This window comes from Osmerus mordax, chromosome 16, assembly GCF_038355195.1.
Source record: "Osmerus mordax isolate fOsmMor3 chromosome 16, fOsmMor3.pri, whole genome shotgun sequence".
Classification (NCBI taxonomy): Eukaryota; Metazoa; Chordata; class Actinopteri; order Osmeriformes; family Osmeridae; genus Osmerus; species Osmerus mordax.
The window spans coordinates 8,561,152-8,584,565 of record NC_090065.1 but is presented as its reverse complement, the minus strand read 5'-3'; the positions used below and the strand labels follow the sequence as shown (position 1 = coordinate 8,584,565).

General features: G+C 40.8%; 1 protein-coding gene across 1 annotated transcript; it reads right to left on the bottom strand.

The window, feature by feature from the left end:
* Positions 1-1,936: 1,936 nt before the first annotated feature.
* On the bottom strand, positions 1,937-14,948 carry LOC136959150 (myosin heavy chain, fast skeletal muscle-like). The gene is made up of 39 exons (XM_067253403.1): positions 14,730-14,948; positions 14,382-14,525; positions 14,109-14,265; positions 13,977-14,004; positions 13,702-13,810; positions 12,545-12,637; positions 12,387-12,450; positions 12,179-12,277; positions 11,954-12,057; positions 11,739-11,877; positions 11,517-11,635; positions 11,231-11,380; positions 10,898-11,068; positions 10,406-10,709; positions 10,199-10,263; positions 9,981-10,068; positions 9,727-9,844; positions 9,522-9,645; positions 9,102-9,238; positions 8,621-8,876; positions 8,264-8,506; positions 7,999-8,175; positions 7,663-7,808; positions 7,122-7,212; positions 6,566-6,955; positions 6,115-6,241; positions 5,790-5,908; positions 5,470-5,666; positions 5,151-5,334; positions 4,818-4,983; positions 4,498-4,622; positions 4,094-4,402; positions 3,744-3,947; positions 3,525-3,650; positions 2,925-3,095; positions 2,674-2,778; positions 2,497-2,592; positions 2,197-2,328; positions 1,937-2,073 (listed from the first exon to the last, which is right to left on the bottom strand). The coding sequence occupies exons 1-39, from the start codon at positions 14,934-14,936 to the stop codon at positions 2,056-2,058; spliced, it is 5,802 nt and encodes a 1,933-aa protein (XP_067109504.1). The 5' UTR covers positions 14,937-14,948; the 3' UTR covers positions 1,937-2,055.
* Positions 14,949-23,414: the final 8,466 nt, after the last annotated feature.

Sequence of the window (23,414 nt, the reverse complement as noted above, 5' to 3'; positions counted from 1 at the left end):
TGAAGTTTGAAACGTTAAAAATGTATCTAAAACTGTGTGAGATAAAATTGAACAAACTAAAGGCTGTGTAACATGTATGCATAGTCAGTAAACACTCTGAGATGAATTTGAGGTGTAATTATATAATTATATATAATTGTTAACAGTAGCCTACAATTGCAAAACGAACTTAAATCCATACCCTCCATTTCCACGACACAAAAACCATGTTAAAAAGTTTAGTCTACTGGATAATGTATTGATTAATAGAAGGCTATTTATTGTCAAAAAGTCAATTTAGATGTGTTTAGAGGGTGTCTGTTTTTTAATCAACGAAGTAAAGGTCTAAAAAGGTCCTCGACCTACGTAGCCTATCGTTCACGTCAATCATGGCCTGTCATTTTATTTTGATGAAGCGGTGGATGATGGAGCTGTCATTGTACACGATTTAAAGGGAACGTTCTTTCTGGAAGAAGTCACGTGGCCGTGTGCATTGCTTTTGCCGTGGTGGATTGTATGATCCATGTTTTACCTCTCGGGCTGCTTAAGAATAGGGTGCACGCGCAATTAGCTTGACTAAACATCTGACTTGAATTAGTAAGAGTGCGTGAGCTGGAATTGGCCTTTATGGAACCGCTTTAGCCACGCTTGACTAATTAATCTAATGTAAATCTAAGCACAGTAAAAGTTTATTTGTTCTTAAATGATTTTACCATTCTCAGTGGAGTCTGGCTCTTTCGGCCTTTACGTTGGCCTCTTCCTGACTGTTGATTCTATTAATAGCCATCCTCATAACGGGCCCCTCTGCAAACATACTACACATCACACACATATTGGACAACGATCATGTCTGTAGGGAAGCCCTTACAGTAAACTGACTCCCAGTCATCTGAGGTGAAGAGGTTCCTCAGTGGCTTGCTTTGGCTGCCGTCCAGGCTCCTGTCATTTCTCTTCTTGCTCCAGGCTCCCCCTGTGTCATTGCTGATTCTACATTGGGTCTGATCCAAGTGGGTGACCCCCTCATGCACTGCGGGGAGCTCATGAGCAGCACTGAACATATAAAACCCCGGAGATCGAGAGCCTTCCAAGCCCTTCCAGCACCCAAGCCGACTCACAGTTTCCCGCTTCCCTCTTTGAAAAAGAGCTACACGGCAGCGAGTCGAATGAGCTCAGAGGAGAGACGCCTCAAGACAGAGTTGTCATGCCAAAAACTGATTCATGTTCATTACAGTCTAGTTTCCAAGTTTGGGCCTAACCTTAGATTTCAGATATAAAATATAAGACATACAAAATAAATGTTATTTGTAATGGGCCTTTCTTGCACACAAAGCACTACAGTACAGTAAAAAGTAAAAGTTGCAATATTAGTTGCATAGTAACGTTAGCTATCTAGATACCCACATGACTCACGGGTTGAATAGCCATAGTGGCTAACTGACTATTTTAAATTGAGCTAAATCATATTTCATAAAAAATAAGGAAATGTGGAAGAGAATGCACATTTTGTCTGTCTAACTAGAACTAGCAACAAGACTGTTAAGTTAACAATCTTAATATTGTACATACCACAGACACTGTACTAGTTAGGTAAAATAGCCTGGATTATTCTTCATCTATATGATGAATTTGAATAATTATATCTGTATATTTTGTATCCCTTGCAGTCACTAAAGGACCCACATATTTTACTGAAACAAACATCTTTAGACTTATCTATCAGCTATAGCACCTATAAACAGGCCACAGTAGCTCTAACAAACTCACTTTCTTATAAATACTATATTCAGGATCATGGAATAATTTTTTCAAAGGCTACAAAGGCCATGTGTTTTCAAACTGAATTTGTCTGCGGACATTTTTTATGTGCTTTTTCGACCTGTGTAAACTCATTTTTATGTACACAGTTGTGCAACCTTAGACAACATTTCGACCTCCTAAAACAAATCAACAAGCCATGTTGTTTTGTAGATTGTTTTATTTTATTTTATTTTCAAAACCATTCAAAATATCACAAAGTAAACCATATTTTATGATACATAGCAATGTTTTGGCACAGTGTCTTGTTCAGGTTAGGGTCTATTCCGCTTCTTTTGCCTGATTGTAAAAAAGAAAACAGTTATTGTATTTAATTTTTATATTTGACAAATGGTCTAACAAAACATTGTAATGCATTTTCTTCTTGTCTGAACCCTTGATGTGACATCAGCAGGTCTTTACCTTTCCAGAGTCACGACTCTTGGTTCTGAGCTTATTGACCTGAGACTCAGCAATGTCAGCACGCTCCTCAGCCTCCTCCAGCTCATGCTGAACCTTCCTGAACTTGGACATGTGGGAGTTGGACTGCTCCTCCTGGGATCAATTCATTAAAAAATATTTCTTAAAAACTTTGTAAATGTACTTGCTGCAGTGATCATTAAGACAAGAAAAATACCATTGGTAAAGCCATAGATATATACACCGAAAGTTAGGAAAGCTTTATTTTGCATAAGCAAGGGTCAAATAAGTTATTAGACTTACCGCCTCCTCAGCCTGTCTCTTGTAAGCCTTCACTTTAAGCTGCAGCTTATCCACCAGGTCCTGAAGTCTGTTTACATTCTTCTTATCCTCCTCAGTCTGAAGTAAAAAAGTAATTAATTGTTCATGTTCACACAAATGCTGATGATTTTATAAAGAGTGTAATGAGTATGTTGTTACCTGGTATGTCAGCTCCTTGACTCTGCGCTCATACTTGCGGACTCCCTTGACTGCATCTACACCTCTCCTCTGTTCAGCCTCAACCTCAGTCTCCAGCTCACGCACCTGAGTGGAGATTATGAGCTCATGGTGAATCCATCACTCCCATGCAAAAACGTCCTTATTAACAGCATTATACCAGAAAAAAAGGGCGTAAACATATTTTACCTTTCTCAAGGCAACAGGGATTATTTTTACTTTTGCAAACTCACCCTGGACTCCAGTTTCTGGAGCTGCTTCTTGCCACCCTTCATGGCTAGGTTCTCTGCCTCATCCAGACGGTGCTGCAGGTCCTTGACTGTCACTTCAAGATTCTTCTTCATCCTCTCAAGGTGAGAGCTGGTGTCCTGCTCCTTCTTCAGCTCTTCTGCCATCATGGCAGCCTGCAACAACAGAATACCGCTTGGTTGAACTGAGGAACTGTATGTACACATAGTATATTGTACCAGGTTACATGAACAGAAATAATTTCACAGTACAGCATTATATCACCTAGACCGTGTACGAGTGGTATGACCCATCAAATTGTTATAAAACCTTGTGAGAACTGCAGCGTATAAATCAGAACCATCTAACAAGTTTCTGCATTCTACTTAGATGGATCAGTGGGGGTCGACACTAGAATTGTGGACACATAAGTTATGAAGCACTAGGACATGGATACAGGGTGGAAGGTATGCTACCATAGGGGTAGTCTACTGTATGGTAGCTGTATGGTGGTTCCATATTGCTTTGATATGGCCTTGATGATGGTGTAAGTAAAGTAGTGACTGATAGTGACTGTACTGTGATACTTAGTTAGCCAGACTCACATCAGTGATGGCCTTCTTGGCCTTGTCCTCAGCATTTCTGGCCTCCTGGACAATGTCGTCCACCTCTCCCTGCACCTGAACCAGGTCAGTCTCAAGCTTCTTCTTGGTGTTCAACAGGCTGGTGTTCTGGAGGAGAGTACACATGGATATCGGAAAAATTAAGCCCTTGCTGTGAAAGTTATTTAACTTTGTGTCTATATGTGTGGCTCTTGTCCACACCTGGGAATGCAGCAGTCCCACTCTCTCGCTGGCGTCCACCAGCTCCTGCTCAGCCACTTTGCGGCCTCTCTCTGTCTGCTCCAGACCCACTCTCAGCTCCTCAATCTCAGCCACCATCAGACCGTTTCTACGTTCCACCATGGCAGCCTGTTCCTTCATGTCCTCTGCGGCCCTGACGGCATCATCCAGGTGCAACTGGGCATCCTAGAGAACAAACAAAGTGGTTAGGATAAATGCAGTGTAGGAGCTTAGCATTGGTGTTTATTTCGGTTATGTAAGTAAGAGAATATATCAATGTTATATCAATGAATATATAATATGTTATTGAACTGAAAAATAGATCACAGTACCTTGAGCTGTGCCTGAACATTCCTCAGCTGCTTCTGGGACTCAGCAGCCTGGCGGTTAGCATGGCTCAGCTGGATCTCCATCTCATTCAGGTCTCCCTCCATCTTCTTCTTTATTCTCAGAGCATCATTCCTGCTGCGGACCTCAGAGTCCAGGGTGCTCTGCATGGAGTCAGCCACCCTCTGGCTGTTCCTCTTGATCTGCTCCATCTCCTCATCCTTCTCTGCCAGCTTTCTGTCCACCTCACCCTTGATCTGGTTCAGCTCCAGCTGCACACGCAGAATCTTGGATTCCTCGTGCTCCAGAGTTCCCTGAATAAATGAAAGTTTTTGAAAATGTAATTGTTAGTTGTGGTAATGATGTTTATCATTTCCACTTAATTCTAGAAATTGTGGATAGTTTGTACCTCAGCCTCCTCCAGAGCCGTCTGGATCTCAGACTTCTCTGTCTCCACTGTCTTCCTGGCCTTCTCCAGCTCATGGATGCTCTTGCCAGTCTCTCCTATCTGCTCGGTCAGGTCAGAGATCTCCTCTGTGATTTGAAACAGAAGCTTGTTCAATTAGCAAGCTTAGTCTGCTGGATCCAACACAAGGTCAACAGGAAACTGTTTTCCCCCAGTTGATGGTTCTGTAAATCAACTAATCCACAGTATAATGAGATGGTGAAATTGGAAATAATTCTCTCTTTTCAATAATACAAAAGCACCACACACTACATTTATCTCACGTTGCAAGTTCTTGTTTTCTCTCTTCAGAGTCTCCAGCTGGTCAAGAGCCTCCTCATAAGAGTTCTTCATCTTGAAGAGCTCTGTGCTGAGAGAACGAGCCTCCTTCTGAGCTCCCTCCAGCTCAGCCTGGCCCTCCTCAAACTTCTGCTTCCACTCTGCAAGAACCTAGGAGGAAGCACACACCAAAGCAGCCTTTAACAATTAATGTCAACATGTAAACAATGTGTTAGGTTCAAAGCACAAAAGCAGGGCATGAGCATAACAATAGTTCTTAAGCTCCAATTGCTGATTTTGGTTACATCAAAACCTAGAACTGGCACTATATTTTTCACCTTGTCAAAGTTCCTCTGCTTCTTATCCAGGTTGGCAGCCAGGGCATTGGCTCTCTCAACATCAATCATGAGGTCTTCCACCTCTCCCTGCAGCCTCTGCTTGGTCTTCTCCAGAGAGGCACACTTGGAGTTGGTGGCCTCAATGGTCTCCTCAGCTTCCTGGAGACGCTGAGCCAGCTTCTTCCTGTTGACACAAAAATGATCGCAATGGTGTTCTGTCCTGAGAGCAAACTTGGAGTGGTCGACAGTAACTTTATCTTTAACTATCAATGTTCTATATTGCTAGCTTTAAGAAGACTATTAAATGTTTTGGACTTACTTGGCCTCCTCCAGCTCCTCTGTCCTCTGGATGGCATCAGTTTCATACTTGGTTCTCCACTGAGCCACCTCAGAGTTAGCCTTGGACATGCCACGTTGCAGCTCTGCCTTGGCCTCCTGCTCCTCCTCAAACTGCTCCCTCAGCAGATCACAGTCGTGGCGGGCAGATTGGACACCATGGGCAAGGGCATTCTTAGCCTGAGAGGAAAAATAATAGGAGATGTGGGTGATGTAGTAAGGGACCAAAAAATAGTATTCGCAAACCACTGTACTGTAAAACTGTCATAGTTGGTCAACATAGGGATTCTTTAGTTGTTTTACCTTGACCTCCTCCTCAACATGCCTCTTGAGCTCCTCAATCTGCTGGGTGTAGGCCTGCTTGCCTCTGGTCAACTGGGACACCAGGGCTTCCTTCTCCTCCAGCTGGCGACCAAACTCACCTGTGGGGATTTAATGAAAGCTGAGTTTTCTTAAGAGTGTCCCAACAACTTAGTACCAAACTCCCCTGTGGGGAATTAAGGAAGCTCTTCCTTAGGTCTGTTTCTTTACTATACTTGTTTTGGTTATTTTCAATATACCCCTTGTGGAACATATTTCTGCATGTAGGCCTTTGAACTGATCAAATATGTTGCATAGTTTTTTTTACCGTTCTCAGTAAGGAGTCTGGCTCTCTGTCCACTGATGTCATTGACCTGGCGCACATTCTCATCGTTCTTGGTCTTGATCTCACTGAGCTGGTCCTCAAGGGTACGGCATATCTTCTCCAGATTTCCCTGTGGAACAAACATCATGTTTCAATCACATAGATACTCTAGGGTTGTTTCTTTATACTGTTAAGTGTAACACAATGTGCCAAATTGAAGTTGTGAAATCCTTAAATTGTTAACATTTTGTAAATATTATAACAACAAATAGTATAACATTTTTATAAAATTACAAAACGTGCATTTAAGAGGGAATTTAGAATCAGTAAAAGGTGAACATAAAACGGCTTTCCACAAACCTCTGTAACCCACTCTATAACCCATCCTTTGCTTTCTTGGTTACATTTTTACCTTAATTCTATCTTTCTGTTTTGGTTTATTTGTATCACTGACCTTAGCCTTAGCTACTGCCTCCATGTTGGAGGAAAGGTCATCAATCTCCATTTTGTATTCACTCTTCTCTTTCTCCAGCTTCTGTTTGACGCGCTGCAGGTTGTCGATCTGCTCTCCCAGCTCTGCCACACTGTCAGCCTGCTTCTTCCTCAGGGCTGAGGCTGTGGACTCATGCTGCAGGGTGGACTCCTCCAGGTCACGTCTCAGCTTCTGGAACTCAGCCTCTCGCTTCTTGCTCATCTCAATCTGAGCAGCTGTGGCGCCTCCAGCCTCCTCCAGCCTCTCACTGATCTCCTCAAGTTCCCTGGACAGATCGGCCCTCTGCTTCTCCACCTTGGCCCTGGCAGCACGCTCAGCCTCAATCTCCTCTTCCAGCTCCTCAATACGAGCCTACAGTAGATACAAAATATTTAGCGTCAAAGTCTCAAAATTCTGGCCCACATTCGAGAGGAAATAGACTTAATAGACATGGTGGATTTCAAACACAAGCTATTATAATAGCATCCAGCCAAACCAGGAATTATTACTTGTCTGGGGTTTATTAACTACACCGTACCTGGAGCTCCTTGATCTTCTTCTGCAGCTGGGCACCCAGAGACTGCTCATCCTCAATCTTGCTGAGGAGCTGGCTGGTCTCAAAGTCCTTCCTTTAGTGCACACATTAATCCATGTCAGGATTTGGTTTTGTGTCATTGAGTGGAGATTAAATTGTAAAGCACATCCATAATTTTTCTGTTAAGTATTTCAAAACAAAAGCCTTGTTGTCCTTAATGATTAAGATATTCAATTTAGTAATCTGATTAGCATAATTAGACACAAATCTCAGTTTCAGTTCTTTATTATTGCATTACTCCAAGGAGAGTACCGGTACTATGTAATAAATGTGAAATGCATGACCTAATGCATGAACCCCGACGGGGTTGAACATTTGACATCAAAATTATTATGTTGAAGTGGAAATTCAATTCTAATAATTGCTGGAGTAAATGAAATCAATATAATGTCAATAATGTCTCTAATAATTATACAATACTTACTTAAAAAGTGTTTATTACATATATCTATATCTATACTGTATAGTGTATCAGAACACTTACTTCTTGATCTTTTCATCGGACTGCTGCTTGTCGTTTTCCAGGTCCATGATGGACTCCTGGGCCAGTTTCAGGTCTCCCTCCAGCTTTCTCTTGCCTCTCTCAAGGTCCATACGGAGCTTCTTCTCTTGCTCCAGAGAACCTTCAAGCTGGAGGACAACACACATTTATCATACTTAAGCTTTGATGTTAACAGCTATTTATTCAGAACACATAATATTAGTCATTTGTCTTTCTGAATCCCTAAAACCAATTTATTATATGACATTTAATTAAATACCCATTGAGGCAAAGTTGGATAAAACGCCCAAATGTGCACGAAAACACAACTTTACTCACATCATCAACTTGCTGTTCCAGCTTGGTCTTGGCCTTGGTCAGAGTGTTGACTTTGTCCTCCTCTGCCTGCAGGTCATCCAGTGTCTGCTGGTGGGCCTCTTGCAGGGCTTTCTTCTCCTTTGTCAGTTTGGCAACACTCTCATCTTGAGATGCCATCTCTTCAGTCAGGTTTTTAACCTGGACAAGACAAAGTTAGTCTAAGTTAAAACTATTGTTTTGTGTTTTTGAACAAGCTACTGCTTGGATATTGGTGAGATGTTGATACCTTGTTCTCTGTGGCATGTTTCTCCTTCTCCACTTTGGCCAGGGTAAGCTCCAGATCATCAATGTCCTTCTTCAGTTCAGAGCACTCATCCTCCAGCTTCCTCTTCTTGGCTGTCAGCTCAGCATTCATCTCCTCTTCATCCTCCAGCCGTTCTGTTGTCTCTTTGAGTTTGGCCTCCAGCTGGATCTTGCTCTTGATCAGACCCTCACATCTCTCCTCAGCGTCATTCAGACCTTCTGCTTCCTGAGAATAACAGAGGTTAATTAGTCTTTAATTTAGTGTGTGTGTGTGTGTGTGTGTGTGTGTGTGTGTGTGTGTGTGTGTGTGTGTGTGTGTGCGTGTGTGTGCCTCACTCACAGATGCAACTTGGAGAGACAAGTCATTCTTCTCCTGCAGGAGGGACACCATCTTCTCCTCCAGCTCCTTCTTGCGAGCCTCAGCCTTTTCAAGAGCAACTTTACATTTCTCATAGTCCTCTTTCATGTTGGCCAGCTCCTTCTCTGTCTCAGCACTTTGCAGAAGAGGCTTGATCTTGTAGTAGACCTTCATCCATGGCCAGTGTTTCACATTCATGAATGAGCGGATGTTGTACTGGATGGTGTAGACAGACTCTCTGATAATAAGAGATAGACACCGTAATTTTTTAGCTTGATACAAATTATGCAATGTGAAGTCATTACCCTAACCCATTACTACATGTAGAGTCTATCATTCCATCAAGCCCAAGTTAGCCATCATTCCAAAATTACAAGTTTACATCATTATTCTAACAATAGCTTCAAAGTAGAACAAAATGTATCTTGAATACATATTTTTCATTTTATCATCTCCATCTCACCTCCTCTCCGTCATCTTGGTATACTCCTTTCTCATCAGGTATCCACGGGCAAGAGCTTGTGTCATGGTTACCAGAGCAGCAAGCTTCTCATCTCTCATCTCCTCAAGGACACCAAGAAGACCAGCTTTGAAGAACACCTGAGACACAGGTATAATACAAAAAAACATAAACACTTCTGGTGTTAACATATTGCTATCTAAGTAGATAACAAAGGTTATGTATGATGTTCGGATCAAATAACTGCCAATGAAATGACTTGATGAGGATTTTAAAAACTGTGTATTTCTCACAAGTATTATTACAGTAAGATTGTTGGATTGCTCTCGATTCCATTTTGAATGTCTACCAGTTAAATGAGATATTGAATAACCTCTGTAAGTCACAAACATGAGTTTCCAGTATCCCATCATCAAAATTTACCTTGGTGTGTCCAAACTTGTACTCCTCATGGTTCACATCAATTGACCCAAGCAGCTTCTCAGAAGCCTTCTTGTTATCCATGAACTGGCCTTCGGGGATGACACTGGCATTCAATACCTTGTATCTGTAAAGATAGAAAATGTATTTCTCAACATGTCTGCTTATTTACAGAAACTACATCGCAAATGTATATGTTTATTATTACCTCTGCTTGAAGTCAGCATAGATGATTCTGCTGGGGAAGCCCTTTGTGCAGATCCTAATACCCTCCAGCACACCATTACACCTCAGCTGGTGGATAACCAGGAAGTTCTCCATCAGACCTGGATGTAACATTTAGGGTCAGCATTTTACTTTGTGGATTTTAATTGTAGAAAGAATAATCAAATACATGTTTAATCACTTTATGTTTAAAGTAATAATGACTTAAGAGAAATAATATGTAAAACAATATTTTACCTGGAGTCTTTGACTCATTGGGGATCAGACAACGCACAAAATGAGGGTGGGTGCTCCTCAAGTTGGTCATCAGCTTTCCCAAGTTCTCCTGTCAGGTTGTTATAAAGCATTGTTACTCTCAGATATTATTCATAATAAAGCTAAAATGCTCACTAATATTAAAATACAATCACAGCATTAAACTATCCCAAATCATATAAAAAAGAAACCTCACTCACTCTAAACTGAGAGGACACAGTCTGCATGGAACCTCCCTTCTTCTTGCCTCCTTTCTTTGTGGTATCTGTTAAAGGAGTGGCAGGAATTAGACAGCATTATAAATTAAATGTCTTGTTGCTTGAACGATACTGTTAATTCATTCACAAATCATGTTAATATGTTCAATGTGTAAACCTGTGTTGGTAATCTAATTCAACCATACTAACCCTCAGGTGGAGCAGCAACATAGAGCGTGGCCAACAGTTTGGTTGAGGACTTTCCATACAGCAGAAGCACAGAGTCGTTCAGGGGATCCTTGTTCTTGTCCAGCCAGCCTGTGACATTGTAGTCCACTGTACCAGCATAGTGGACCAGGGAGAAGTGGGCCTCGGCCTTGCCCTTTGCTGGTTTAGGCTTCTCAAATGCTATGTTCTTGCCAAGATGCTGGTCATACAGCTTGTTCTTGAAGGAAGTGTCTGAAGCCTTGGGGAACATGCACTCCTCTTCAAGGATGGAGAAAATGCCCATTGGCTGTGTAGAAATATACTTTGATCAGTCAAATATACTGTGTATAAGAGTGAGCTGAAACGGCATAATTGAATAAGACATATAATAAGCATTGTGATATGATAAGAACATGTCAGTTTATATATACTGTATATACATGTATGAATAACCTTGTATCCTTGCCATGTATGAAACATCCACAGACACCTCACCTTCTCAATAAGCTCAATGCAGGCAGCCAAGTCCATGCCAAAGTCAATGAAAGCCCAGACAATGCCCTCCTTCTTGTACTCCTCTTGCTCCAGGACGAACATGGTGTGGTTGAAAAACTGTTGCAGTTTCTCATTGGTGAAGTTGATGCACAGCTGCTCCATGCTGTTGTACTGTAGATTTACAAAGTTTGGCAGAACTTTATTGACCTATCCCACCATACCGTATGTATTTTTTACTTTAGTAGATACTATCTGTATAGTTTAATGACACATGAAAGAAACCACTTTTGAATGTATTTCTAATAATTGTGCAATTATTGATCTCAAACTCACATCAAAGATCTCAAAACCAGCAATGTCAAGCACACCGATGTAGAAGTTCCTTGGCTGCTTGGTGTCCAACATCTGGTTGATGCGGACGACCATCCACAAGAACATCCTCTCATAGATGGACTTGGCCAGAGCACTCACTGAATTGGTTACCTGTGTAAGAATGTTGGTTCCACTTAAACATTGATTTCAATTTATGAATAGTTTTTTACCTGTAATAATTGATAAACACTGCTAAAATTAATATTACAATCAAGCTTTATTTCTAACATGCTTTTTAAAGCTTTACCTGAGGCACTGTCTGACCCTTGGTCACATACTCATTGCCGACCTTCACTCTGGGGTAGCACAGGGCTTTCAGCATTTCAGCTGAGTTCAGACCCAGAAGGTAACCGATTTTATCAGCCACTGGGGAGAGAAAGGAACAATGAGCATCAGAGTGCAATGTTTATCACAGGAATATAGTTATATGAATGCTCTTTAGAACATTGATACAAATAATTTGGCTTACCATCTGTGCCATCTGGCTCAGCCTGCTCCTCACGCTGCTTCTGCTTGAAGTGCATGTTGCCGTGGTGCATGACAGCACCGGTAAACTTGTAGATGCTCATCTTCTCTTCAGCGGTGAAGCCCAAGACGTCAATAGCATCCTGGATGGGGAAAGAAAGTTTACAATGAACCACCAATACATCATGATTTTCAAGTTGAACCCTTTTAGTGACTTACATCTGTGGCATCAAGCTCGACTGTGTCATCAATACTGGCCACAGTGATCTGACCCTGGCTGATCATGGGGTAGTCGTAGGGGTTGGTGGTGATAAGCGACATTTCTGTGGAGACAAAACTTAAATGATTATCACCCAAGGCATGTGTACATTTTATGTAAAAGGAAGAACCCTCAATGAGTGGACAAAGTAGTTAATGCCATTCAGAATCCCTGCAGTGCCTCACCAACAAGCTCAGGTTTGTGGTTGGTCATCATCTGGTAGAAGATGTGGTAGCCTCTCTCATCAGGCAGCTGGAAACTTACTCTGGACTTCTCCAGCAGGTCTTTGAGAGACATGGTTGAAATGACAGAGAAAAATTAGAACAATTTGAATTTCAAGTGAATGGACACCAACATGTATTTAAAGGATCAACTGGGAAATAATCCACTTACAGGTCTCAATGTCAGCACTTGCCAGTTTTCCATTCATGTGGAAGTGAATCCTAATGAATTTACCCTGAAAGAGTGCATAGAGAGGGCTTTTTCAACTGTCCTATTGATTTCTAAGTTAATGTAAAATGTGAAAATAAATATTTTCCCTCCAAACTTACAAAGCGGGATGAGTTGTCATTCCTCACTGTCTTGGCATTACCGTAGGACTCCAGTAGAGGGTTAGCTGCAATGATCTGATCCTCAAGGGAACCCTGAAGGGAGACGAACCAGTTGGTCATTTAGACTTATCACCAATATTCCAAAATAATTCTCTTGTCACTTCGTCTTTAATCATTCACTCCTGGAACGCTTCCCCTAGACTAGGTCTAACCCTGTTTCTGTATTATCATTGAACACCTTTAATTTAATATGTTTGCTCAGAGTTAACACAGTAGCCTACTTCCCACTTAAAGTGCAAATGTCATAAATCCTTAACCTCTTATATTGCTATATAAGTAACATACTAACAGTGTTCTCTCACATATATATTATTTATGATTATTATTTTTGCCCCCCTAAGGATCCCTAAATATTTGGACTACATAGACAACGTTGGTGTCAAAATGTCTTGGTCACGATTGCGTTGCTTCTATTGGGATTTACGTTCCGTTGCACGCTTTAGGTTTGAATTACCTTTTTGTGGCAAAAAGTGCCTTGTGTCAACGAAGGGAACTCAGTGCTAGCCTACGTCACAACGTCAGCACACGTTAGCAACGACGCATGTATACAACGTGCATAGATGTATCGTATGGTGTCGTGGTGTACTAGCAGCACAAGCAAATCAAGACTTGTATGTACAGTAAGAAGTGTCACATTAAATAATGTATTTAAACTCGCTGAATGCTTGAAAACATCTCTAGATGGGAAAAACTTAAGGGGACGGAGCCATCTGCAACCGACGCAAGCAAGCACACCCTACAATTTCCCCAGAAAATGTACTCTCTCTAGTTAATGATATGCTGTATGTAAAACTACGACAGTACTGCTGTCAAGAATGACAACATATTTTGAAGATATAAACTATATTTTAACTACCATATACGAATGGATTATGTTTGTTTTAAAATGTGGGGGGACAGATTTTTTTTATAAATGATGATGCAGCCAGTGACTATAATTTTCTTAATAAAAAATGGGAGGATATATTTACAGTTTTCATGTAAAATGAAACATATGCACTTAACTGTACCATGAAAATACTTTTTTGGGGGGCTGAAAACAATGATGGGTCAACAATTGATGGCATGCACTTTATATGGTGTATATAAGGTCATACCTGCATTTTGCCGGGTATTACTTCCTTCTTCCCTCCAGAAACAGCAATTGTGGCAAAGTACTGGATGACACGTTTGGTGTTTACAGTCTTTCCAGCACCGGATTCTCCACTAGTTTATTAGATGATAAAAATAGAATTTAGTGTGCATGAACTAAAATAAGTATTGTCAAGCTTCTTAAGTCATTAATCACAACCTTTTTCATATTTATATACATATAAGTATATATATATAGTATATACATAAAATATACACTCAGTTAAAGTCTTGAACTTACGTGATTAGGACTGACTGGTTCTCCTTATCTGAAAGTCAATTGACAAATAAATGTATCAGAATTGATACAGGTAGCAACTAAGAATCCGTCCATCTATATTTGAATTCAGCCATCCATCAGTAGAGTCCATACCAGTCAACATGAACTGATAGGCGTTGTCAGAGACGGAGAAGATGTGGGGTGGAGCCTCCATGCGCTTCTTCCCTCTGTAGGCGTTGACCACATCCATGTCATACACAGGGAGCCACTTGTAGGGGTTCACCGTGGCACAGAAGAGCCCAGAGTAGGTCTGCATATGAGCAGAGAGTAAAGGGAAATATTGCTATCAGAGTTCAAGTATACATTTTCTGAGGGTGTCATTTGCTTCCTTAAGGTGGCTCATGTCTACATGTGTAGTTTTCTTACGTAGATCATCCATGCGGCATAACGCTCTTTGAGGTTATACAGGACAGTAGCTTCACTGAGGTAGGTCATCATGGCCATGTCCTCAATTTTATCATATTTAGGAGGGTTCATCTGCAAGACCTCCTCTTCTTTGAAGGTTTTAACCTGAAAGATGATGTTGATTACATGCATGAAGCCAACTCTAATTGAATAATGTATACATTTTTCAAGTGAATTTCAAACATATTTCATCGTTTTTGTATGTTTTTAAACAGCTTAAATGTGTCAGTAACTGTGGCTGAAAAATATAGATGTACAGAAACAAGTCCAACAAATTGTTTTTTCATTCCGTGCTAAGTATCCTCTTACCTCCTCAGTGATAAGGATTTTCACGTCACACTTCCCGCCATCCCTCTTAACAACCAGACCCTTGAGGTACAACTCCTTGACATCAGGCACATAGCAGGCATTCTTAGAATCAAATGGTGCAGCCTGGGCCTCAATCCTCTCCTTCTCAGGTTTACGAAGGTAAATGGCGGCCGCGCCATACTGGGCCATCTCCGCGTCCGTACTCATGGTGGCGGCTTACTGGGGAAAAAATATATCACTGTTACAAAATCTATTCCTTCTTTTTTGAAATGATGTCCCCTTTCTCATTAATTTATAATTATCCTGTGGGGCTGTAAGTTTAAATGATGAATGCATTTACTGTATACTACTTTAAAGTAAGTAGGCCTCAGAAGCCTGCAAAAGGTGTAGAATAAATCTAAAAATATAATAATTCATTTTATACAATTACAGTAGTAGATATACTGATGGTGCTTTGGCTTTGAGCAGTATACATGTATGTAGCATCAAACTATGTCTCACCTGTTTTTCTCCTCCCAGATGAAATTGACTCTTAGTTGGTGCTGTAAAATATGTGTGTTTAGAGTTTTTTGAGAAATGTATCCATAAATAACACAACCAGAACATATACAACATTTACATGCCATTGCTATACCTCCCATCACATTTGAGTGTTACATAGTAGGGATGCACTTATAAAAAAATTATTGGTCAACACCGTAAGCCAATATTCCTATATTAAAATTGGCTGATGCTGATATTTTGACTTTAATGTACATTTCTACAATGTCAGAACTTTTTATAAAATATGTCCTTATGACAGGCTTTTCATTTCTGCTCATTTTAATTCAGGTTAATTTTAAATTACTGTTTCATTTAATTGATTAAGAAAAAATGTATACCCCATTCAGACATAGGACAAAAGACCACATATGGTATACACATTTGATGGACACATTGACACGTGAATGAAGAAAAAAAACGTAGCCTATTGTAGAAATATGATAAGCATGGTGCCTTTTCAAACATCACAATTGGTCACAAGTAATCTGCCATTTTTAGGTAGTCAGCAGATATTTTTTTATTTATTGGGGGGGCCAATACCTATTGGTAATGGAAAAGGAATCGGTGCATCCCTGCTACACAACAAACATGATTTACTGTAAATGCAATATGTCGTTCAAGAACAAGAACATACTTTTCAACATCCAATATCTTATAGTAAACAAAAGTTTGTCATCCCAAAATAGGATTTCAGTTATGGGACAAAACATATTGCATCACATTGTATGTCTTTACATTAAAAACTCAACCTTACATGTTTGTCCATAATAGTTGACTAATTTTTCTTGTATATGGGCAAGACAAACTTACTTACCATGTAATAAGCACAAAGTGTTATGAGTTTTAGCTATGTGCCTGAGCTCAATAAAAAGGATGTGAAAATAACAAGTATCTTACCCCACAGGTGGAAGTTGTCTGTCCGTGGATGCTGCTCTGTGGGACTCCTTATATCTAGTGGAGAGTGATTAGCAAGCAGGAGCTAATTGTGGACTACTCTCCTAAAGGAAATGAATTAGAGACGAGTCTAGAGTCTGACTTTCACCCCATCCCTCCCTCTCCCTCCTCTCTATGTCTCTTTTACATGATACAGGACATTTCTGGATTTATTCCACATTGCTTTCCGTTTTCTTCGTTTTTTAATAATGTATAAAAAGGCCTAAATTGGATTTTTAGTAAGTGCAGTACACATTAAAGGTTGCAATGAGTACAGTACTATATCTAACAGGATTTAAGGCAATCCATTGTATTTTTAATTTTTGCTTGCAGTTTGCACAACTTTTGACCAATTTGCTAAACTTGTGTGAAAATGAAAACCGTGTTTCATTCTATATCTTTTGAATAGGTTTGCCAGAAAAGGAAAACACTTTTACTGAACATTGGTTGTATTATTTCAAATCCAACATGAAAAGAATAGAGATCAAATATATTATTACCCACATGCATGAGTGAACTGTATGGATTTTATAATAATGACACAGAAATGTGTCCAGTCTGGTTTCGAGTATCCTAATCCTATTCAGTCCATTGAAATATAAAACCTATTTATTTTGGATAATAAATTATCGGGTGACATGATCTACTGATTTAGCAAGCCACAGACTTTACAGTAGGCTTACTATAAATCCATTTATGAGGAGACAACATGTAAAGATGTTGGGAGCGCTTCCCTTAGATCATCCACTCCACCAAAGTCTACCTATTTCCATGTCATGGTTATCAATAAATGCTCAAATCTAATATGTGAGTGTCTTGACTGAACTGTCATTGGTAAACCTAATGCTCTTGCAAACAGGAGAAATAATGTATCATGAAATGTAAACAATGACACATTTTACTGCTGTGAGTTGTTACACATTTGAAGTGTTTTGTATCTTCTGGAAGTCTGCCTGACACATAAGCAATTACTTTGGTAGCTCAAGTAGCGCTGGTAGCTTGGACCAGTAAACCTGTCATATCCCTGAAGTCCAATTTGGGATTTGAGGTGTCAGATGCAATGTCAGGCAAGTAAGTTACTTTGGCATGCCTCCTTTGAGGCCAGAGAAGGTTTGTTCTTGGCAGACCTTCAGGGCTATATATCTGACTGGCAACTTTATCGTGGTATCAATGTCCAAATTATGAATGGGATATGTTGTGGGGGAACAGACATATATGGTCTGATTGCTTTCTTGCCCAACACTGAACATCATCATGTTTCAAAACAGCTTGACAGGTCAAGAAACATACATTCAGCAGTGCCACTTGAGATGTATGTATGTCAGAGAAGCCTTATATGCTTGTCAATAATAACCTTAACCTTTGAGGAGAGATTATTTCTGTTGATGGTAAGAATGATAGGAATTTGAGAAACATTAATGTTTATATAAATATTAATATGTTACATGTAAATGTATTTAATAGGTATTTGGGACTACTACTAACTGAAGAAACAGTCGTGGAAAAGTTGTGTTGCGTTCATCTTTATAGACCCGCTATCCTTCAAATTATATAACTTCAGTGCACACATACACACACAATCCCACAAATCAACAAACACACACACATGATGAGCCATAAATAATTTGTCAGGGGAATCCCTATCAGCAAACTGACTCCCAGACAGTTTAGGTTAAGAGGTTATTCAACAGTTTGTTGAGGCTGGCTGAACTCCAGGCTCCAGTTTCGTGTTCCAGGCGCCTCTACAGTATCTCAGTTATGACAGTTAAATAAAACTACTGAATGCAGTAGTAACTCCAAAGACATATGTCTGGCTGCAGTTGTAGATGAGAATTACAACACTCTTATCCAGAGCGACTTACAGTAAGTACAGGGACATTCTCCCTGAAGCAAGTAGGGTGAAGTGCCTTGCCCAAGGACACGTCATTTTGCATGTCAAGGAATCAAACCGGCAACCTTCTGATTAATAGCCCCTTTCCCTCACCGCTCAGCCATCTGACCCCCTCAATACCTCAAATTCATTTCAAAATGCTCATTGACTATGCATACATGTTGTGTAGCCGGTGTGTGGTGAAACTCACTCTTCAAGTATGTAACAGGCCACCCGCGTCAACGAATAGCTAGCTTTTCGTTGGCGTAGCTGGTAGTGGTCGCGCTTGGGAAGTCAGAGGTGGCGTGTTTGACCCCGGTGAGGGGTGAACATCAGCCCGTATACTTCTGACAGAGCAAGACCACGTCTGTTACAGTTGCACAGCCTTTAGTTTGTCCATTTCAATCTCACATTATTTTCTGTGAATCTTTGAATATTGGTATGAGGAAAACAAGAACATTGCAATGCAAATGTCAATGACATTGAGGTTAAGTATGAATAGTTACACCATTAGGGTTCCAACTGGGCAACACTGACTGATCAGGCAAGGTGAAGCCAGGAGTCCATTGCACCTTATGCACTGTTGGTGTCCTTGGTGTACAGTTTCCCCACTAGATAGTGGTTCTGAGATGTAAGAATCCAAAAGCCTCTCTGCATGAGGTGTGAAAGGTCAGATATGGGACTCTGTTATTCTGTGTAGTTTGGTCCAGCAGACTCCACAGAGCTGGAACTAGTGATCTGCTTTAACAGTAGGATCTGCACCTAGCTAGTGCTGTGGATAATTGTGCTGGTGCAAGTGGACCAGTGTATTCACTCACTCTTGACTGACTCCCTGGTGATGAGAGGTGGCAGTGGAGTAGGCCCACACAATCTCCATACTCAAGTAAAAGTACAAGTAATTGTCAAAGATAAGGCTTTACTGGAAGTCAAAGTATCATTTCAAATTATGTAATAAAATCTCCACAAATTTATGGATCCAGGCCACGGCATCTGACTCACAAGAAACAGATGAATGGGGGGGAGGGGTGGGGACTTGTAAGAGAAGTGATTGGGCTATCCCAGTGTCAGCATAAAGAACCAATGCTCTCCCTGGTTCATGGGCCAGTCAATGGGCAATTTATTATTCTGTTTATTACGGGTTTTTTTTACACCGGCCCAAAAGGTGCCTAAGCCCACCGGGCATTTTCCCTGTATGACAGATTACCAGTCCAGGCCTATTTGACTTTAAAGTTGGCCTTTGGGTTTTACACCTGACTCCACTTCCTAGGAGTCAAAGAGTTTGGATATGTCTCTCATTACTACAAATTGTGATTAGATAAGACAAAGTCTCTGCCTCTAAATGGACATGTGTAAATGTACTTTGCTAGCAATTACACATGGCGTTGAAATGTACTGGTCACCTGAGCAAAAAGCTATTGAAGTTTGAAACGTTAAAAATGTATCTAAAACTGTGTGAGATAAAATTGAACAAACTAAAGGCTGTGTAACATGTATGCATAGTCAGTAAACACTCTGAGATGAATTTGAGGTGTAATTATATAATTATATATAATTGTTAACAGTAGCCTACAATTGCAAAACAAACTTAAATCCATACCCTCCATTTCCACGACACAAAAACCATGTTAAAAAGTTAGTCTACTGGATAATGTATTGATTAATAGAAGGCTATTTATTTTAAACAATGTCAAAAAGTCAATTTAGATGTTTTTAGAGGGTGTCTGTTTTTTAATCAATGAAGTAAAGGTCTAAAAAGATCCTTGACCTACGTAGCCTATCGTTCACGTCAATCATGGCCTGTCATTTTATTTTGATGAAGCGGTGGATGAGGGAGCTGTCATAGTACACGATTTAAAGGGAACGTTCTTTCTGGAAGAAGTCACGTGGCCGTGTGCATTGCTTTTGCCGTGGTGGATTGTATGATCCATGTTTTACCTCTCGGGCTGCTTAAGAATAGGGTGCACGCGTAATTAGCTTGACTAAACATCTGACTTGAATTAGTAAGAGTGCGTGAGCTGGAATTGGCCTTTATGGAACCGCTTTAGCCACGCTTGACTAATTAATCTAATGTAAATTTAAGCACAGTAAAAGTTTATTTGTTTTTAAATGATTTTACCATTCTCAGTGGAGTCTGGCTCTCTGCCCACTGATATTGTTGACCTGGCGCACATTCTCATCTTTCTTGGTCTTGATCTCACTGGGCTGGTCCTCAAGGGTACGGCACATCTTCTCCAGATTGCCCTGTGGAACACCATGCTTTACAGACACTGGATCCTGATTCATAACCAGCTTAATGCAGACAGTGTTATCAATAGACATGAAACTTTGGAGGTTAACAAAAGGTCAGATTTTAGATCCTGAGACTACCTAAACCCTAATCTTGGAAACCCACCAAATTTGGGTTGATTGTGATTGTTATTTGTTATCACTGACCTTAGACTTGGAAACAGCCTCCATGTTGGAGGAAAGATTGTCAATCTCCATCTTGAATTCACTCTTCTCTTTCTCCAGTTTCTGTTTGACACGCTGCAGGTTGTCGATCTGCTCTCCCAGCTCTGCCACACTGTCAGCCTGCTTCTTCCTCAGGGCTGAGGCTGTGGACTCATGCTGCAGGGTGGACTCCTCCAGGTCACGTCTCAGCTTCTGGAACTCAGCCTCTCGCTTGTTGTTCATATCAATCTGAGCAGATGTGGCACCTCCAGCCTCCTCCAGCCTCTCACTGATCTCCTCAAGTTCCCTGGACAGATCAGCCCTCTGCTTTTCCACCTTGGCCCTGGCAGCACGCTCAGCCTCAATCTCCTCCTCCAGCTCTTCAATACGAGCCTACAGTAGATGTCAATAGCTGCTAATTAAACAATTTATCAAGGAATTTCCTCACCTCAGGAAGTCATGAACTCTGGCATACAGCTATTGTCAAATGTAGTATTTGCCTGTTCCTGGACTACCCTATTTCAACAATAAAGCCCTCTGCACTTGGATCCCTCCTGTGTCTGGTCTGGATACATCAAGAAGGAACAAAATGGAGGTCTTTGCTATTTAGTCTAGAACAATTTGTATTAATTCACTGCAAATCTGTAAGATGAAATGAATGGTTGCATACCATATGAAAAGTAATGGGTATTTGCAGCCACATTTGTTTGATTTTGCATTGTTTTAACTGTTACTCCCTTTCGGCCTTTACGTTGGCCTCTTCCTGACTGTTGATTCTATTAATAGCCATCCTCATAACGGGCCCCTCTGCAAACATACTACACATCACACACATATTGGACAACGATCATGTCCGTAGGGAAGCCCTTACAGTAAACTGACTCCCAGTCGTCTGAGGTGAAGAGGTTCCTCAGTGGCTTGCTTTGGCTGCCGTCCAGGCTCCTCTCATTTCTCTTCTTGCTCCAGGCTCCCCCTGTGTCATTGCTGATTCTACATTGGGTCTGATCCAAGTGGGTCACCCCCTCATGCACTGCGGGGAGCTCATGAGCAACACTGATTGTGGCAACCACGGAGATCGAGCCTTCCAAGCCCTTCCAGCACCCAAGCCGACTCACAGTTTCCCGCTTCCCTCTTTGAAAACGAGATACACGGCAGCGAGTCGAATGAGCTCAGAGGAGAGACGCCTCAAGACAGAATTGTCATGCCAAAAACGGATTCATGTTCATTACAGTCTAGTTTCCAAGTGTGGGCCTAACCTTAGATTTCAGACAAAAGTCACATTGTCTAAATGTCATTCCCGATTACTGAAAACACATACATGTTTTATTGTTAATTATAGCTATAAAAGTACTTTTAGTGTGAACGTGTCCTGGATTTGGTTATTCGTGTGAGAGGAAGTATAGGCCAAAACAGAATTTGCTTGGCTGGCTCTCATTGTGAGAACTTAAGTTAAGGGGAGTTTATTAATACCCCTGAGATCTGTTGTTCAGTTTGAAATGCAGTGGCTGCCAACAGCTCCTGCTCAAGGGCACCCAGACAGGATGTCGTTCTCATGGGTTCCAGTGCTGGCGGCAAAAATATTTAGTCCACACCTGTTTAGCTGCTTCAAACAAAGGTATCTGATTCTCAGACTGGCAGACTGGGTCCGGATGCTCTTCTTACATGCTTTGTCAAAGCATCGCCAGATGTTATCAAGAGTACTTTAACCAGGGCATGAACTACAAATCAAACTGAAAGCAAGTCACAGGCAGAAAAGGAAATCATTATGATTTGTTCTTTACGGAGGGCAAAAATACTGGTACCTTTCTCAGGAAGCCGTGAAAGGCATAATTGCACGCGCAATTAGCTTGACTAAACATCTGACTTGAATTAGTAAGAGTGCGTGAGCTGGAATTGGCCTTTATGGAACCGCTTTAGCCACGCTTGACTAATTAATCTAATGTAAATTTAAGCACAGTAAAAGTTTATTTGTTTTTAAATGATTTTACCATTCTCAGTGGAGTCTGGCTCTCTTATGATTTATGATTTACGGAGGGCAAAAATACTGGTACCTTTCTCAGGAAGCCGTGAAAGGCATTTTGCTCAACTTAACGTTTCTATAAATTTAAAATAATTAATGTCCAGGCCTGTTGCTGGCATGTTCCATTTCTGTAGTGCCTGCTGTAGTTTTAGACCATTAACCAAACATGAATTATTTGACAACTTACCAACAAATATTACAACAAACCCATAAAGGAGACATGGTGTACTGTATGATATCTCACAAGCCTTGAAAATAAATAACTTTTCACTTCCTGAAGCTCCTGTTCACTTTAGGTTTGTGATTACACTACAACTCCTCCCCCTCAATGAAAACATATCAAATTGTCAGGGAAGCTCTCGTAGAACGTTGTCTCCCAGATGCTTGAGGTGAGAGGCTTGTCGAAGAAATTTCTGGCCCCCCACGGCCCCCCCATTGCGAGTCGCATATTGTCCGTCATCCAGATTTTTTTCATGAATGGAAAACGGATTTCAAATTCACTGTATCAACCTCAAAAATAATTTTAAAACACATTAGCCTATAGAAACGACAGTCTTACTTCTGGCTACACTCCACGCTTCTCCAATCTCCCATCCCAGATCTGCTCCCTGCTCCTCTACATCATGACTGACCCACTTCCAATAAAAACAGACAGTGTTGATTCCTAAGCACCATGGATCAGTTTGAATATTAGAAATTGGGACTTGACTCCAGAATGTGCAGGGCTGGGAAGAGAGGGAGAGCTCTGTGGGCCCATGAGCCAGTCACCTCAAATCAATATAATGCACCTGTATTTTTAAGTATTAGTATTTAAGCAACCATAAAGGTCAGAAATTATTACAAGGAATTAGCACTGAATAGCACTTTGTTGGGTTCCAGGTCTCCTGAA

Excerpts from the sequence above, each read along its gene's own strand:
- LOC136959150 (XM_067253403.1), bottom strand. The coding sequence starts at position 14,936 with ATGAGTACGGACGCGGAGATGGCCCAGTATGGCGCGGCCGCCATTTAC. Across the intron at positions 14,526-14,729 it reads AAATCCTTATCACTGAGGAG|GTTAAAACCTTCAAAGAAGA; the intron begins GTAAGAGGATAC and ends ATCATCTTTCAG. Across the intron at positions 5,909-6,114 it reads CAGACTCCTTACTGAGAACG|GTGAGTTTGGTCGCCAGCTG; the intron begins GTAAAAAAAACT and ends AAATCCCCACAG.